Source organism: Ochotona princeps, chromosome 19 (genome assembly GCF_030435755.1).
Source record: "Ochotona princeps isolate mOchPri1 chromosome 19, mOchPri1.hap1, whole genome shotgun sequence".
In the NCBI taxonomy this organism is placed as follows: domain Eukaryota; kingdom Metazoa; phylum Chordata; class Mammalia; order Lagomorpha; family Ochotonidae; genus Ochotona; species Ochotona princeps.
The window spans coordinates 36,461,843-36,479,285 of record NC_080850.1 but is presented as its reverse complement, the minus strand read 5'-3'; the positions used below and the strand labels follow the sequence as shown (position 1 = coordinate 36,479,285).

General features: G+C 41.5%; 1 protein-coding gene across 3 annotated transcripts in view; it reads right to left on the bottom strand.

Moving 5' to 3' along the window:
* AFF4 (ALF transcription elongation factor 4) overlaps positions 1-17,443 on the bottom strand; it is a 68,496-nt gene that overhangs the window by 11,290 nt on the left and 39,763 nt on the right. For all 3 annotated transcript variants that reach the window (XM_004586403.3, XM_058677297.1, XM_058677298.1), the window contains 8 exons: positions 16,327-16,363; positions 14,587-14,635; positions 12,148-12,202; positions 11,668-11,705; positions 10,838-11,000; positions 9,189-10,106; positions 5,332-5,420; positions 4,552-4,792 (listed from right to left, as the gene is read on the bottom strand). In XM_004586403.3, the coding sequence (XP_004586460.2) occupies positions 4,552-4,792; positions 5,332-5,420; positions 9,189-10,106; positions 10,838-11,000; positions 11,668-11,705; positions 12,148-12,202; positions 14,587-14,635; positions 16,327-16,363 (1,590 nt within the window). The remainder of the gene's footprint in view (positions 1-4,551; positions 4,793-5,331; positions 5,421-9,188; positions 10,107-10,837; positions 11,001-11,667; positions 11,706-12,147; positions 12,203-14,586; positions 14,636-16,326; positions 16,364-17,443) is intronic.

The window sequence follows — 17,443 nt, the reverse complement described above, 5'->3', positions numbered from 1 at the left end:
ATTCCTTATTTCAAGGGAAAAAACTACAGATCAGAGGAAATTCCAAGGTGTTTTTTTAGGGCAAAATTTTTGAGTTTATGAAGTAGTTTTCTGAATTTTATATTTTGGTAGGTACAACATTTCTAGAATAGTTTTCCTGTGTTTCACAGAATCCAAAGTGCCTGGATATAAGGGCCAGCATTGTGGCATAGCAAGTAAAGCTGCTTGCCTGCAACGTTGGCATCCCATATGGGCACCAGCTCCTGTCCTGGTTGCTCCACTTCCAATCAGCTCCCTACTAGCAGCCTGGGAAAGCAGTAAAGACTGCCCAAGTGTTAGGGCCCATGTGATCCATGTGGGAAATCTGGAAGGAGCTTCTGGCAGGTGGAAGAGTTCTCTCATCTCATTTTCAAATAAATAAATAAGTAATATATTTTAAAATGAAGTGCCTGAGTTTAGATTTGAGGAAAATAAAATGTTATGAAAATAAAAAATTGCAACATACTTTCCTTACATGAAAATTGCTGATGCAGCTGGCAAAGTTGCTCTCTAAAGCTGCCAACATCCCTTATGGGCACTGGTTCAAGTGCCTGCTGCTCCACCTCCCATCCCGCTCCCTGCTTGATGGCCTGGGAAAGCAGCAGAGGATGGCCCAAGTCCTTCAGTCCCTGCACTCACATGGGAGACCAAGCAGTTCCCGGACCCTGGTTTTGGACCGGTCTAGCTTCAGCTGATGCAGCTATTTCAGGTAGTGACCAATGGATGGAACATCCCTTTCCCTCTGTCTCTCTTCTCCCTATCTTTGTCCTTCAAGTAAATAAATATATCTTTTTTTTTTAAAGATTTATTTTTATTACAAAGTCAGACATGCAGAGAGGAGGAGAGACAGAGAGGAAGATCCTCCGTCCGAAGATTCACTCCCCAAGTGAGCCGCAACAGGCTGGTGCGCGCCGATCTGATACCGGGAACCAGGAACCTCCTCCAGGTCTCCCACGCAGGTGCAGGATCCTAAAGCTTTGGGCCGTCCTCGATCGCCTTCCCAGGCCACAAGCAGGGAGCTGGATGGGAAGTGGAGCTGCCGGAACTAGAACCGACGGCCATATGGGATCCCGGCGCGTTCAAGGCGAGGACTTTAGCCGCTAGGCCACACCGCCGGGCCCAATAAATATATATTACAATAAAAATTGAACATGGAATTTTGGCTTTCCATATTCTCTAATTTTTCTTTAGTTGAGATAAAAATAGCTTGTTTTCTAGCTAAACTATGAGTTTTTTCCTCAGTAAACTAATATGTTATTGCCTAACTTGGAAAGTATGCAGACAACACTACTGGAAATCAAAGTGTTAAGGGCATGGTTTACATATTGTTGAAAGTAAGCCTACCAAATGACTACTCTTGATCCAGTAAATACTTCATAATTTCATCGGAAGTTGAACAGTGGAGAAAACACAAAGTAAAATACAAATTCCTGCTTTCATGAGGCTCAAAAACTTGTTAAAGGAACTTACTTCCTTTATAAGGAAGAGGGACAGACATAGATCTTTGCCTATGACACAGCAGAAGCTAAATGAGTGGTACACTCTTCTATTAAGAGTTTTCAAGAAAGATAGAGGCCTTGAACTCCACAGTGAGCAGATGAGACATAAAGAGCCAGTGAGCAGGGAAACAGAGAACTGTGACAGCGAGGGAGTTTCAGGTCACTGGAACACTAGGGATAATCCTGCCCCACAGAGGCTGAGTAGGTGGAGAAAAGTCTCTGTACGACTCATGTCAGCCTGGGAAAGCAGTATTAAAATGACCTCAATTTAAAAATTTTAATGATCATATTTAGTAAGTACGACAAATAGCCTTTAGTAGTTCAATTTTTCTTTTCTTTTTAAAGTTTAGATATTTTACCTTCGCATTGTTTGGGATCTTATCTATGGACAGGATTTCTATGACTGTCCAATGGAACTGTCTGTTCTATACAATGATCTGTATGCAGGTGTTCCGTATATTTTGAAAATTATTATTTATTTTTATTTAAAAGGTAAAGTCAGAGAGAAAGAGAGAAAAAGATCTTTCATCTGTTGGCTCACCCTCAAAGGGCTGCAACAGTTGGAGCTGGGCCAGAACGAAGCCAGGAGCTTCTTCCAGCTCTTCCAGTACGTGCAGGGACCCAACACTTGGGGCTTCCTGTACTGTTTTTCCCAGGCCCCTAAACAGGGAACTGGATCTGCAGTGAAGCAGCCAGGACTGGATCTGGTGCCCCTGTGGGAAGCTAGCTCCACAGTGCCACTTCACCAGCACAGTATTCTAATTATTCAACTCTGAGATCTTTGCTTTGCTAAGTAACAAATAATGGGCCTGGCGTGGTAGCCTAGTGGCTAAAGTCCTCGCCTTGTAGTCGCCAGGATCCTATTTGGGTGATGGTTTTAATCCTGGCAACCCTCCTTCCCATCCAGCTCCCTGCTTGTGCCCTGGGAAAGCAGTTGAGGATAGCCCAACACCTTGGCATCCTGCACCCATGTGGGAGACCCAGAAGAAGCTCTTAGCTTCGGATCAGCTCAGCACCTGCTTTGCGGTCACTTGGGGAGTGAATCAGTAGATGGAAGATCTTCCTCTCTGTCTCTCCTCCTCTGTTTACCTGACTTTCCAATAAAAATAAATAAATAAATCTTGAAAAACAAAAACAAATAAGCTATGTTCTTTAAGATTTAGGTATTTTCTTAAATTTCATTGCGTGCTCTAATGTCATGGAGTTCCAATTACAACAGTTTAAAAGCAATGCCAACAACGTAGCAGTCTATTACAGTATAAAACTGAGGACGTTACTGATTCAGATCTCCACTGATAAACATGGAGACTATTTCCCAGCATGATGAGCATGCTATAATAACGAGGAATAATTTCAAAGCTAAACTGAAAAGATTTTTCTCTATTTCATGAGTCTAAACAAAACACTTGCTTTGTCACTTATTATAAAACTTGTTCATACAGTCTAATTGTACAAAACCTGAAGCCCATTTCAAACTTCAGCAATCAGAGTCACTTAAAGATTATTTTAAAAATCCACATGGTAAGCAACTGGCTCAGTGGTTAAGATGCTGCTCGGGACACACCCGCCCCATTTCACAGTGCTTGGTTTGAGTCCTCGCTCTGCTCTGGATCCAGGTACCTCCCGGGAGTCAGCAAGTTATGGCTCAACTGCTAGGGACCTCGCATAGACCAGACTTAGCTATGACAAGCATTTGCAGAGTCAATCAATGGAGAGATCTCTCTCACTTGGTATGTCACTCTATCTCTCTGCTTTTCAAGTACAAATAACTAAAAATTAGAATCAAAAACTTGCATAACTAATGTAATCAATATTGGGTTTCTATCTTAATATTTCTTTTGAAAGAGGTTTATTTACTTTTATTGGAAAGTCAGATTTACAGAGAGAAGAAGAGACAGCAAGATTTTCCATCCACTGGCTCATTCCCCAAGCAGCCACAACAGCTGGTGTTGATCCAATTCAGACAGGAGCCAGGAGTTTATTCTGGGTCTCCCACGTGGGTGCAGGGTCCCAAGGCTTTGAGCCATCCTCTACTACTTTTCCAACACAAGTAGGGAGCTGGATGGGAAGAGGAGTAGCAGGGACATGAATTGGTGCCCACATGGGATTCTCGCATTTGCAAGGTGAAGATTTAGCCATTGAGCCATCTTGCCCGGCACATGTCTTAATATCTTCATTAATATACATGGTCAGGTGACTTACTATTTCCAGGGCCTCAAATCATTAAGTTTTTCATTAGGATTATAACATAAAGGGGCCAGCATTGTGACACTGTGTTTTAAGCCACCAATTTTAATATCAGCATAACATATCAGAGTACTGGTTTCTGCCCCCAGTTGCATTAGTTGCAATCCAGCTCCCTGCTAATGCATCTGGGCAAAGCAGCAGGAGATGGCTCAAGGATCTGGGTCCCTGTCATGCATGTAGGAGACACAGATGGAGTTTTGGATATTTACACTTAGACTTGGACTAGGCTGTTGCAGATACCTAGAACATTAACCTGTGAATGAAAAATCTGTCTTTCCCTATCACTACACCTTTCAAATGAATAAGAAAATATTTAGATAAAATGTTTATGATATATGTACCAAAGCACACAGGTCTATACACTTAATAGGATGTTCATGAAAACTTCAAAGCATGGTGTCACTGTGAAGTCACACGGGGTTAAGGGTGATTTCCTTATTCCTTTATTAAATAGATCTATTGACTTGAAAGACAGAGTTACAGAGAGAGAGGAAGAGGAGTCAGAGAGGCAGAGATTTTCCACATACTTGTTTACTTCCCAGTGGCTGCACAACTGCAGCTGAACCAGAAGGTGGCCAGGAGCCTGGAGTTCCATCCAGGTCTTTCGTTGAGGGGTGCAGGGACCCAATGGGATGACCTTCTGCTACTTTAGAAAACAGCTGAATGGGAAACAGAGCAGCCAGGACTCAAAGTGGCACTCCTGGTGGATGCTGGTGTGACCCAGGGGCTAGAGGGAGAGGCACAGCATCTGCCTGAGATGTGCACCAGTCAGACGCCAGCACCATACCTTCACCTCCTTGGAGCTGCTGGAAGTCTTCCCTTCAGTCTTCTTCTGCTTTGATGTGGAGGAGCTGCTCTTGCTGCTGCCACTGTTCTCCTTGTTGCTGTTGTTGCTGGACTTCAGAGATGATGACTGACTAATAGTCCTCTTCCGAGAGCTGTGCTCTGATTTGGGATCTTTCGAAGGCACAGGCCCAGCAGGGGAAGGCAACAAGTCCTTTTCTTTCGCAGCACTCTGCTTAGATGACCTACCAAACCAAACCAAAAAATGCTCATTCCTCCATACACTGGTACAGGTTGATAGAGCCTTCTACTTCTCATTGTCTGCTTCCAGGACAAGGAGGTTACTCCCACAGCTGATTACTAGGGCACATTTTTTTCTACAAAACAAGGGTCAACTCCACAAAAGTGGGACTCTTCTCAAGTTCTCTCCATAGCTGCATGGCTAATGCCTGAAATGGCCCACTAGGCACTCAGTACATATTGGCCGAATGGATGGACACACCAGTCATGAAGGGAGAAATCAACATTCCTGAGCCAGCAATTACAAAAAGGGTGCCACACAAGTTTATCACTCTGTAGTTACCTCAGAACCATTAAGAGGAAGCAGTAACTCAATCTCAAAGGTTTCAAATGTTAAAAATCAGAATCTCCCAGTATTTGAGGAGTACATGTACATGATACAAACTTACTACAAGGAACACCCTCAGAAAATACTAGAAAGAACACATCACCAACTGATAGACATGCTAACAACACTGGTATGTGGTGTGTTTGGGGGACATACTCTCTGTTGCTGGATGGTTTGTGGCTTGTTGAATTCTTATCTTCTGTTTTGGGTTTCTTGCTCTCATTGGCTCGGTTATCATCATCACTCTGGATGGGAAACAGAAAATTTTCATTCATCTAACTTCAACATCCAGTACTGTCATTCTCAGACTATTCATCACAGATAAATGTCAGAAGTAGGACCAATGGGGAGCCAGCATGTGACACAGTGTGGTAAGCTGCCACTTGGGACACGACTATCCCCTATTAGTTGCCAGTTCAAGTCCTGGCTACTCCAGCTTCTCGCTAAGGCACTTAGGAAGTCAGTACAGTGCCCAGATACTTGGACCCATGCCACCAATGTGGGACAAGTTCCTTGCTTGTGGCTTTGGCCTTGGCTAACCCTAGCATCTGCTGCCATTTGGGAAGTAAGCCAACAAACGGAAGATCTCTTTCGCTTGCCTCTGTCTTTCCATAACTTTGTTGCTCTGCTTTTCGAATCAATCAAGCCACCCTCCTTTTTTACTTTTTAAGATAATACTAAAGAGACATCCAAAAGCTCATGTATACAATTTTCTATCAACTTAGTATTTTTTTAAAAGATTTATTTATTTTTATTGCAAAGGCAGATATACAGAGAGGAGGAGAGAGAGGGAGGAAGATCGTCTGTCCATTGGTTCACTCCCCCAAGTAACCCCAACGGCTAGAGTTGAGCCAATCCAAAGCCAGGAGCAAGGAGCTTCTTCCGGGTCTCCTACGTGGGTGCAGGGTCCCAAAGCTTTGGGCTGTCCTCAACTGCTTTCCCAGGCCACAAGCAGGGAGCTGGATGGGAAGCAGGGCTGCTGCGATTAGAAATCGTGCCCATATGGGGACCCAGGCGTTCAAGGCGAGGACTTTAACCACTATGCTATTGTGCCGGGCCCTAAACTTAATATATATTTTTTTAAACTTGATATTTTTAAAGAAAAACGATTTATTTGAATGGCAGAATTACAGAGAGAGAAGAAAAAACATAGAGAAAGAGACAGATTGCTTATCTGCTGGTTCGCTCTGAAAAATGGTGGTAACAGCCAGGACTGGGCAAGGCTGAAGCCAGGAACCTGGAATTGTATTCCCGTGTAGGTGGCAGGGATCTTCCTCTCCTTTCCTGGGCACATCAGCAGAGTGCCAGATTTGACTGGCGCAGCTGAGACACCAACTAGTGACCACATGGGAAGCTGCCATTACAGGTGCAAAAATGCCAGGCCCTACATCTGGTTTTGAGGTTGAAAAGTAGTCTTCTGTTGTAGATTCACGCAAAACAAATACTGAAACAACTTTTCACTATTTGGATGGTAATATAATGACTTTGCAGATGGGTGATAGTCATAAAAATAAAATGAAAATACAACTCATACACCATAAAATTCACTGTGTACAAAAGCACCATTCCATAGTATTAGTACATGCATAGAACTGTACAATATCACCATAATCAATTTTAGAACATTCCAGTCATCCAAAAAAAGACATCATACACCCATTAACAGTCATTCTTCATTCTGCTCTCTCCCCAAGTCCTGCAGTCACCACACAGCTTGTCTCCATGGATTGCTTATTTCACCATTTCCTCTAAATGGATCATAAAACATGTGCGGCAGTTCTGGGTGGTTCTTTTTCATTTAGCATAATCTTTTTAAAGATTTATTTAGGGCTTGGTGCAGTGGCCCAGTGGCTAAAGTCCTCGCTTTGAACGTGCCGGAATTCCATATAGGCGCTGGTTCTAATCCCTGCAGCTCCACTTCCCATCCAGCTCCCTGCTTGTGGCCTGGGAAAGCAGTCAAGGACAGCCCAAAGCCTTGGGACCCTGCACCCACATGGGAGACTTGGAGGAAGTCCTGGCTCCTGGCTTTGGATCGGCTCAGCACCAGCTGTTGATGGCACTTTGGGAGTGAATCATCGGATGGTAGATCTTCCTCCCTCTCTCTCCTCCTCTGTGTACATCTGAGTTTGCAATAAAAATAAACAAATCTTAAAAAAAAAAGAGAAAGATTAACTTGTTTAGTTGAAAGGCAGACTCACATATTATAAAAGAGTTGCTTCACTTTTCTAGAAATTCAAATAAGATGAACAATTTAACTCCATTAAGTTAAAAAAAGAAAGAAAAGGAAACAATGGGGCAAATTATTCTCCTTTGTTGGAATACCTAGTAACCGCACTGTGGTTTTAATAAAAAGGGCAGAAAAGCATCTCTGGCTGACTTTATTTAAAGATTATTCTCTGTTCTCAGCTCAGCCTAAGTGGGGTTTGTATCCTGGCTTTACTTGATTAGGCCATTCTGGTACTTGTCTTTTACTTGCTGAAGTTCAACTTTCAGCCTTTTACAATCACATTCACAGATGTGAATGAGGGAATCGCTCTTTAGTACAGACCATTGTTAAAAGTTTTCTTTCCCTTAAAAATTCTTCCCTGCACAAGAAAAGAGCTCAAAATCTGCCCCTCCCCAATGCGGTCACTGCTGTGTAATTGACTTGTCTTTTCCTTCCATAACTATTACTGTTTGACAATTTTTACATTTCCTGTGACTACAATAAACTGACCTTAAATATACATCAACCATTTCCTCCAAATTATTTTGGAAATATGTAGAGATGAGGGTCATGTCTATATCAGTAGATATTTTTATTTTTAATCTCTATTAAAAAAATAGGGCACAAACGTGTACAAGGTGGTCATTAAATGGTTAAATATATGTCAAAACTAGTGGATCAATTTTAGCTAGAATTAGTTAAAAGAAAAAAAATCTGGGCCCGGGGTGCAGTGGCCTAGCAGTTAACATCCTCAATTTACAAATGCTGAGATCCCGTATGGGCGCTGGTTCTAATCCTGGTAGCCCACTTCCCATCCAGCTATCGGCTAGAGGCCTGGGAAAGCAGTTGAGGACGGCCCAAAGACTTGGGACCCTGCACCCAGGTTGGAGACCCGAAAGAAGCTCCTGGCTCCTGGTTTTGGATCGGCTCAGCTCTGACTGTTGCTGGGGAGTTGCTTGCAGAGTGAATCAATGGATAGAAGATCTTCCTCTCTATCTCTCCTCCTCTTTGTGTTATGTGACTTCCCAATTAAAAAAAACAACAACAAAACTTTAAGTGTGCTTTAGAATCAGGTGTAAGACAAAAAAGCAAGCCAGGGGCACTTGGGGAAAAAAATCAGTGGATAGGAGTTATCTTTTCTCCTTTTTCAAATGAATGAAACTAAAACAAACAAACAAAAATTCCAGAAAATAGATGAAAATTGTGACATCCCAAAGGGAAGAAGCATACACCCTAATTTTTAAAAAACAAAAGCAAAAACCATCTACAACCAAGATTTCAAGACTGTTGCAAGGTCAGTTAGCAATCTTTGTTCTAATCTCACTTCTATATTGGCCAGCACATATTTCAAATTTACTTGATGTAAACTATGCTGCTTTGCACAGGGATCCAACAGACTGCCCCATAGCTGGCCTTGGATTCATGCTGTTTTCCTTCACAGCCATAAGCCAACTTATAAATCTGTAGCTTACTGAGATCCTCCTAGCATTTCAAATCATGACGTTCAAAAAACCAGCAGAAAGACTGGCCTTGGCTTAGCCATCTCCAAGCCTGTGTCCCCAGCCAGTGCACCTGTGTTAGATCCTAATTCCAGCTTCCTGCGACTGCAGATCCCAGGAAGCAGGAGTGATGGCTCAAGCCACGGGCTTCCTGCCATCCTGGCCAGAGACCTCCAAGGGCTGGCCTAGTCTAGACCCAGCGATTGCAGGTATTTGGGGAGTGAAGCAGCAAGAGGGAGTTCTCTATTGCACACACACTCTCTCTCCAAAACAAAGTACGATGTTGACAACAAAAGCTCTCCACACACCTTATGTTTCCTCTTGCCTTTGTTGGAGACTTTTTCTGAGGTTTGCTTCTGGGCCTCTCGTGTGTGCTTTTCTGGCACATTTTTCTTTTCCCCCTTGGGTGGCTCTGTTTCTTTGTAAGGCTTCCCTGGTATTCTAGTCAAGAGATTCAGGTCAATCTTCACAATAAGAGGATACCTGTCATCAGGCTCACTGAGGGGTGACAGAAGTTCCTTCTCTTCCATAGGAGAGAACATTCGGTTCCTAAAAAAGCTATCTTCTTCCTCCACTGAGGAGGGTTTCACCGGAGTCCTGCTGCTGTCAGGGTACTTGGGCGTCTGCGAGGAAGGAGGAAGGCTCTCACTTTCATCTGAATCTGAGGATGAGGTATCTGTCTCTATGATCTCCCGGGATTTTTGGGAAGATTTACTTGCTGTCTTGTATTTCTTTTTCTCTGCTGGAGGCCGAGGGGAAGATTTAGACTCCTTCTTTATATTGGGTTTCCTTGAGCCTTTGGTGGCTGCTTTGTGCCTGCTGGACGGCAGGCTGGCAGCCATGTCCACCGGGGTCTCACTCTCTATCTTGAGGCCTCCACGGGGTTCTTCAACAGCTGCCTTCTCAGCCTTTTTGGGCTGTTTTTTGCCTACAGTTCTCCTCTGTGTTGTGCTGTCACCCTGTGCAGGAGACTTCTGCCTGCCACGCCCACTTTCGGACCCCTTTTGGATGGTTTTGGAGTCTCGTCCGGGAGTGGCAGAACTTGTCTCTTTCGGCGCGCTGGTGTCAGTGTAGCCACTCCCAGGGCCCTGATCTCGGCCCTCCTTTTTGTAGCCTTGAGATGATGGGATGTTACTATCCACAGAAGAAGCTGGAGACACTTTATGGGGGTTCACTTTATTCAACCAATTATCAAGCTGCCATTTGTTTGTTGGTGGTGGTTCAGGCTGAAAAACAAAAATATATACGCTGTCTCAATGCTAGGACTTTTTCTCTCCTTCACAGTCACAAGGAAGAGGAAGACACAGTGCCTAAAACAACAAAAGTATTTGCTTTTCCTAGTTCTGACTGAGCAAAAACCATAGAGCTGAATACTAACAGCTCTAAACCTTGAGTCAAAACAAACTTAGTGTTATATATGGAAAATAACATTAAGAGGTAAGTTATTATGGTGCAAACATTTTTCAAATCTGTGCAGAAAACACATTTCCTGTGAATGATTTGAAGTTCTCCAAGTGTGGCCTTCAAATAGCAAATAATACTGCTAGGAATCCAACTTCAAAGGCATTATTACGAATTACCATAAAGTATACTTATTTCTAGAAAGTAAACAAATAGTGTATGTATCAAGATTTTTATCTGCATTTTATTGAGCCACAGTGAAATGAACATGACTTATTTTATCCACAGTTACTACAACACAAGTTACCCTGCTGCAATACAAAAGTGAATTCAGTAGTTTAATAACTTGCAAGCAGTTCCTAATCTGGACCAAATGACTATTCAAAGAAAACTGAAAGTATCTAGGTTTCTTCTAAAATGCCACGGCTCAATTTTCTTTCTTTGGAATATGTAACCTCCTTTCCTTCACTTCCTGTACAGGAGCGGGATCTAAAGCAAGCGTCACCAAGGGCCTCCCTGCAAGGGCAAAGCAAGGTGGCTCCTGCCGCTGTCTCACCTCGGGAGATGCACTCTGGGACGGCTCATTCGCCTCACTGTCACTGGAACTGCTTTCACTCTCAGAGTCAGATCCGGAGCTGCTTTCTGATCCACTGTGGCTGCTAGAATCATCTCTGGAGTTATCTGCCCCTTCACTATTATGATGGGAAGGTTCAGAATTACTAAAACAGATTAAAAATGAGCATGTTACACACACACATATATATATATATTGTGACAACAGGAAAACACTCATGTCTGACAATCAACTTTACTTAAAATATTTGCTATTTAATTTTTTTTTAATTTATTTGTGAGATGGAGAAGTAGAAAAACAGACAGAGCTCTAAGGGAGTTTCTACTCTTGGTTCCCTCCCCAAATGCCTGCAATAGCCACAACTGGGCCAGTGCGAAAACTGGGAGCTGGGAACTCAATTCCAGTCTGCCACAGGATAGTAGGAAGTCAGTTGTTTGAGCCATTGCCTCCCGGGATCTGCATCAGCACAAAGCAGAAGGCTGGAGCTCAGAGATAGACATCAAACCCAAGTACTCATGGTGGGACGCAGGTGTTATACCCACTGTACTACAGAGGTGCTCCCTAAAAGGTTTACTCCTTTTTAGACTGTAAAACCAGAACTCAGATACAATTAAGCAAGTAAAGCAAGTGTTAAAAATAATTTGAGATATTACTTATATATAAAATTCATCTACTTTGAGAATATAACAATTTTTAATTTACACCATGACAACTGATAATATACATTTTAGAAGAGTACTTATTGTATTGCCTCAATGTTACCAGGCTGACCTTATCCCTTCAAATAAGACAAAAAACACAGGAATGTCTACCTTCCGGGTGTACTCCTGGGCATTGTTTTGTCACAATCCTAAAATGAAAGCATAGGAAGTAAATCTGTAAGTGAATAACTAGTACTATTTGCTTAATGAGAACAATATTTGAATTTCTGAAGAACAAAATGACTTCTCTAATGTATGTATCAAGGCTTATTTAGCATATACGGTTTTATGCATCTAAAGAGTAACAAAGTTGCCAGCATAAGCATCAATGTTTTGTTAAGAATTCTTATCAATAATCTGCTTTGTGAATATCCGCTAATCCATAACAAATACAAAAGCAAAGTCAGTACTGTAAAAGTAATAAAAATGGAGGCTGAAACATAGAGCACAAAAATAACATTCGATTGTCAGAAAGCCTATAACAAGGAATTCATTTTAAATAACTGATCACTAAGTATTAAGTCAATTATACAAATAAAAAAAGAATGAAACAAATACTAGATGATACTGGCAAAAATATCATAACCATACCTGTTCCCCATCACTGTCCTCACTGCTGCTGAGTTTTAAGTCATCTTTTAGCATACTAGAAGGGAAAGTCAAAAAGGATTATTAGTTCTGAACCAATTTAACATGGCATGCTAGAACATTCTAGAAAATTAACACTGTAGTAACCAAAGATTTATTTAAAAAATAAAACAAAGAAAAAAGTGTAAGTCTACTCTTCAGTACTCACATTTAGAATCAAAAGAGAAATTTAACCATTTCATAAACTCTAACCTTTCCATGAGTAAGATAGTTACTTTTCTAACAAAATAAAATCCACTTTCTGAAGACTCCCATACTCCTTTCTGTTAGCTCTTTCTCTAAGTGCACACGCACACACATTATATCATTATTAAAACAAACTAACATAGCCATACCAAACCATCCACTAGGAAGACAACTCCTAAAAAGAAGGGAGATAAAATGAATGCATCAAGCAATTCTATTTTTGTCTTCAGTGTTCCATGAAAAGAGATTTGTGCAACCAGAAGAACACAATAAAAAAAAAAAAAAAAAAGAACACAATACCCTAAGCCAAAGCTGTAGCTCACAAATGCTCCACTGTGACAGGAAAGAGCCCTAGGTAGAAGCAATAATTTGGCATGACACCCTTGGGTATATGAAAGAAATGACCATGTAAGAGCCTTTAAAATTCAGGTTCCAATTCTCCTCAAAATTCAAATTAATTTTTTAAAAAATCATAGAACTAATACTATATGCTAACAGTTTCTAAAAATCATCTTTCAAAGTAAAATTAAAGGTTTAAATTTTCTGTTTCCCTTAAAGTCACAAAGTCAAAAGAAAAACCAAAAACAAAACAAAAACAAAAACACAAACTTGCAATACCAGTAACAACCCAAGAGTATTTTTTACAGGAGAGGAAAAATTAAAATGCAACCTAAGGAGAACTCCAAGTAGCAAATGTTTAATTTCTCAGTAGTAGTCCCATTGTCTTTCTTCTTAAAATTTCATAGCTGTCTCCCAACAGTGTGAAGAAAATGCTCAAAGTATTATATAAAAGGTTACCTTAAATGAAGTAACCAGATGATTACAAAATTATGAAGTGTTTTAAAACTGATCCAATATTGATGTGGACAAATTTTCTTTAGTACATGGGCTTATTTCATCTCTATGCAGGGAAATGTACTTATTTTGAATTCTGTCAATCCTCTCATTTAATAATGGCAACTCAGTGAACCTGCTTACCATGTGAACGTGTCCAAAGTTTACCAAACTCGTCACGCTGTGCTTTCTTCAACAACCAAAATGATGTGCACATTTACAGTAATACTGAACACTTGTGTGCGTTTGTGCATCAAAAACAGAAATATAATTTCAATTCTTCAGAAGTGGAAGTAGGGAGCCTATATTTACATATTTTCACTTCCACTTGGCCCTCTCTGTGTTGACTGCAGGGGTCTGGGAAAGGTCACCAGCAGTTTGTGGCTATGGCATAGGGAGCTAGTACTATGGCCACAATTTATTCAGAATTTTATTTTAGAATTTCAAATAATATAGAATATTTTATTAGCTCAGGAATTTAGTTCGCTTTTTTTTAAAGAATTATTTTTAATTTTTATTGGAAAGTCAGATATACAGAGAGGAGGAGAAACAGGAAGATCTTTCGTTCCAAGTGGCTGCAACAGTCGAAGTTGAGCAGAGCTGAAGCCAGGAGCCAGGAGCCTCCTCTGGGTCTCCCACACAGATGCAGGGTCCCAAGGCTTTGGACCATCTTCGACTGCTTTCCCAGGCTATAGGCAGGAAGCTGGATGGAAAGTGGGGCTGCCAGGATATGAACCAGCGCCCATAAGGGATCCCAGTGTATGCAAAGCGAGGATTTTAGCCACTAGGTTACCACACCAGGGTCAGGAATTCAGTTCACTCTTTTTTTTTTTTTTCAGTTCACTCTTTAAGATGAAACGTATGACCCTAAAGTTATCACCTTACCATATTTTGATACACCTATCTGCTTCTGGCTACAAAAAATTGAAAAATCTTCAGAAGGCAGTACTATGTTAATTCTTGCATTTAGTTGTTATTATTTATTAAATATGAGCTATGAACACACACACAGATGAGGGAAAAAATGAAATCTCGGGGCAGAGGTAGGCAAACTACTGACCGAAAGACAAATCCAGCTCCCCCTGCCCCTCGCCCCACCATTGGGCAGTTTTATTGGAGCACAGCCCTAGTCTCTGGCTGCTCTGATACCATAGTGGCCAGAATGAAGTAGACAGGACAAAGAGAGAATGGCCTGGGACGTCTAAAACCTGCCACTATCAGGGCCTTTATGTGACAGCTTGCCCACTCTTATCTTAGAATATTTTGTAAATATTTCTAAGTACTGTCTAAAATGTTCACATTTCATAGATTAACTTTAGCAAAAAAAATGATAAATATTAAACTAATAAGCGATAAACTTACGATTTAGGCTGGTGCCCATTTGAAGATTTTGAAGAAGGGTTATATCTTTCTAGAACAAAAAGAATGCATAAGTAAGCAATGATTGACTATTCACATTGTAAAATACCTACCCTGAAAGAAATTAAGCAAAAACAACGAAATTTAACTCTTCAACCATTAAATAGCAACACATTCAAGCTCAGTAATGACAATGGTAAATACTCAGGAAATAGGCAAGCTTACAAGTTTCTGGTAGGACTGCAGACTTGTATCATCCTTCTGCTTGGAAATCTGGCAACATTATTTTATCAACACTTTGACTGCACTGTTACTGACCTGGCAGTTTCAATTATAGGAATTTACCTTATAGGTAAATCTGGAGAAAAACACGCACACCTGACTATCCACAGTTCTTAATAGTAGAAACCAGAAACAAATTAAATATCCATCAGTAAATGACTAAATTATGATTCTTTCATGTAACATGGCACAACTTGAATATTAAAAAGCATCAACTGGAGCTTTATACTGAAACAGTTCTAAAATAACAAATCAAAAAAAAAAAAAGATAAGGTTTAAACAGCACATACAGCTATGATCCCACCTGCCATGTTAGCTATGGGGAAAGAGAATGAGGAAGGAGTAAGGATAAGATGTTCTTTAAGCAAGAAAAATTTAAATTTCCTGGCCTTTAACTAGCTATTTTCTGCATATCAAAAATGTCACGCACTTTTTGCATTTTGCACATACTCCAAGAACTTCTTAAAGTACCTTCACAAAGAAAGCTTAGAATTAAGACATTTTAGGGGCTAGCACGGTGGCAGAGCAGACTAATTTTCTATCCTATGGCACCAATATCCCATATGGATGCCAGTTTGTGTCCCAGCTCTTCACTTTTGATCTGGCTCCCTGCTGATGGCCTGGAAAAGCGGCCCAGCATGGCTCAAGCCCTTGAGCCTCTGCGGCCATGTGGGAGATGTGGAGGCAGCTCTTGCCTCTGGCTTTGGATGGGATTGGCTCAGCTCCGGCCAATGCTTGGAGAGTGAACCAGTGAATGGAGGACCTTCTCTCTCTCTTGTCTCTTTTCTCTCTGTAGAAATCTGACATTTAAATAAAAATAAATAAATCTTAAAATTAAAAAAAATTACTGTGGTTTTCTCTCTTTAAGATCACTAAAAGTAATTAGCAAGTGATCTAAAATGCCAACGCTCTTGAACCTTACCACTACTCATCTACACAACCAGTATCTCTTAGGGTGACATTGGATTTCCCTATAGTTCTCTTCCAGTCAAGAGTTTCTGAGAGGCCAGGAGAAGAGAAGAGGAGGACGGAGCAGACAGTAGACCAGACTTCCCACCCAGAGCAGGAGACCTGGGAAGCCTAAGTTGGCAATGTACAGACTTGGGAAGAAAAGAGCCACAGTCAGCTACACTGACTCTTTCCTGGGTGAAGTTTTACTATCACAAAACCAAGCCTCTTCATAAAGCAACTGGAAAGTCAGAATGACTTTTCAGTTATGAGGTACCCATAATATCGAATCTATGAACTTGTGGGCTATTCCAAGTAATAACGCTTATTTTGACTTTTAATGATGAACAGTCCAGCATACCAAGATTCAGTTAAACCCATGATTACTTATCAAATTACAGAAATTAGGATACAAATGCAAAAGAACTACCAAAGTAGTGTATGCTGAGACCAAGAGAATCAACTATTCAATAAATACATTACTTTGAAAACCAAGAGTAAAAACATACTTACTTTGTTCTCCAGGGCCAAAATTGGACTGCTGTGACTCCTAAGAAAAAGGGACATAAAATTATACAAAATGACATGGAGAGGGAAAGGCTCATTAGTGGAAAATGTTTCAAATTACATAAAAGAAAATGGAAAGAAAGAATGTTATGATGCTGCCTCATCATCTCCAACAATCTGTGGTCAACAATGGGCTTTCCAGGATGCAGCAAGAACATGAGGTTACCCAATCATCCTCATCATCTCCTTCCTGTCTGCAGCCTTAATGGCACTCATCTTAATTTAGAGCCCTGAAGAGAAAACAATTCCAACTTGAGATTTTGGGTATTTAGAAAATGCTATCCCAGCCGTACGTAACTGCCTAGCTTACCTGTACAGAGACAGGCGCTACACTGCTGAGAGAAAAGCAGCCAACAGCTGGCAGGTGCTCTGGGTCTAGCTAAAGCCAAATCTGTGTTAACTACACCAGTGAGCCACCAGAGTTGTCTATTCCATTATTTTTTTTTCAAAGATATGTGGGGATGGCAGGGACTGCTGGGTTGGGACATACTACCTGGGCCCCCAGATGGAGGAGCTGCAAATTGTCCAGGGAAGGGAGTCTGGGGACATATTGGAGTAGGATACCTGAGGGCATGTTTGAAAGGGCAAGAATGACTTCTGCAGCCTTCCATGGACTGGGTCGCTGGTAAGTGAGTCGGCTGACACAGAGTGAACTAGAAGTTATGTCTCCATTAGGCCAAGGCACCCACCCACATGGGTGACCTAGGTTAGGTTAAATAGAATCACCCGCTACCTGCTGCTGCATGCAAAATGGGCTGAGGGACATGACAGGCTGGGCTAGGTGCAATACCCGCTCACAGATGTCAGAGCAGGTGATGGGCTGTGTCAGGCTGGGCTGCAGCACCCAACAGAACGCAAAAGAACTAGATCTGGGGAAAGATTCTGTAGGGGGTTTGCGGGTTCACCTCTATGGAACTGCAACCTCAGTCGGTTTATACAGAAAACTGGGGTGGGGTGGTGGTGGTGACAGGCTGAACCAGACTGCACTAAGAATTCACCTGTGGGAGCCAGGGCTGGGAGGGGCCAGGTTGGGCCAGACTGCAGCACATGCCAGCACAAGCAA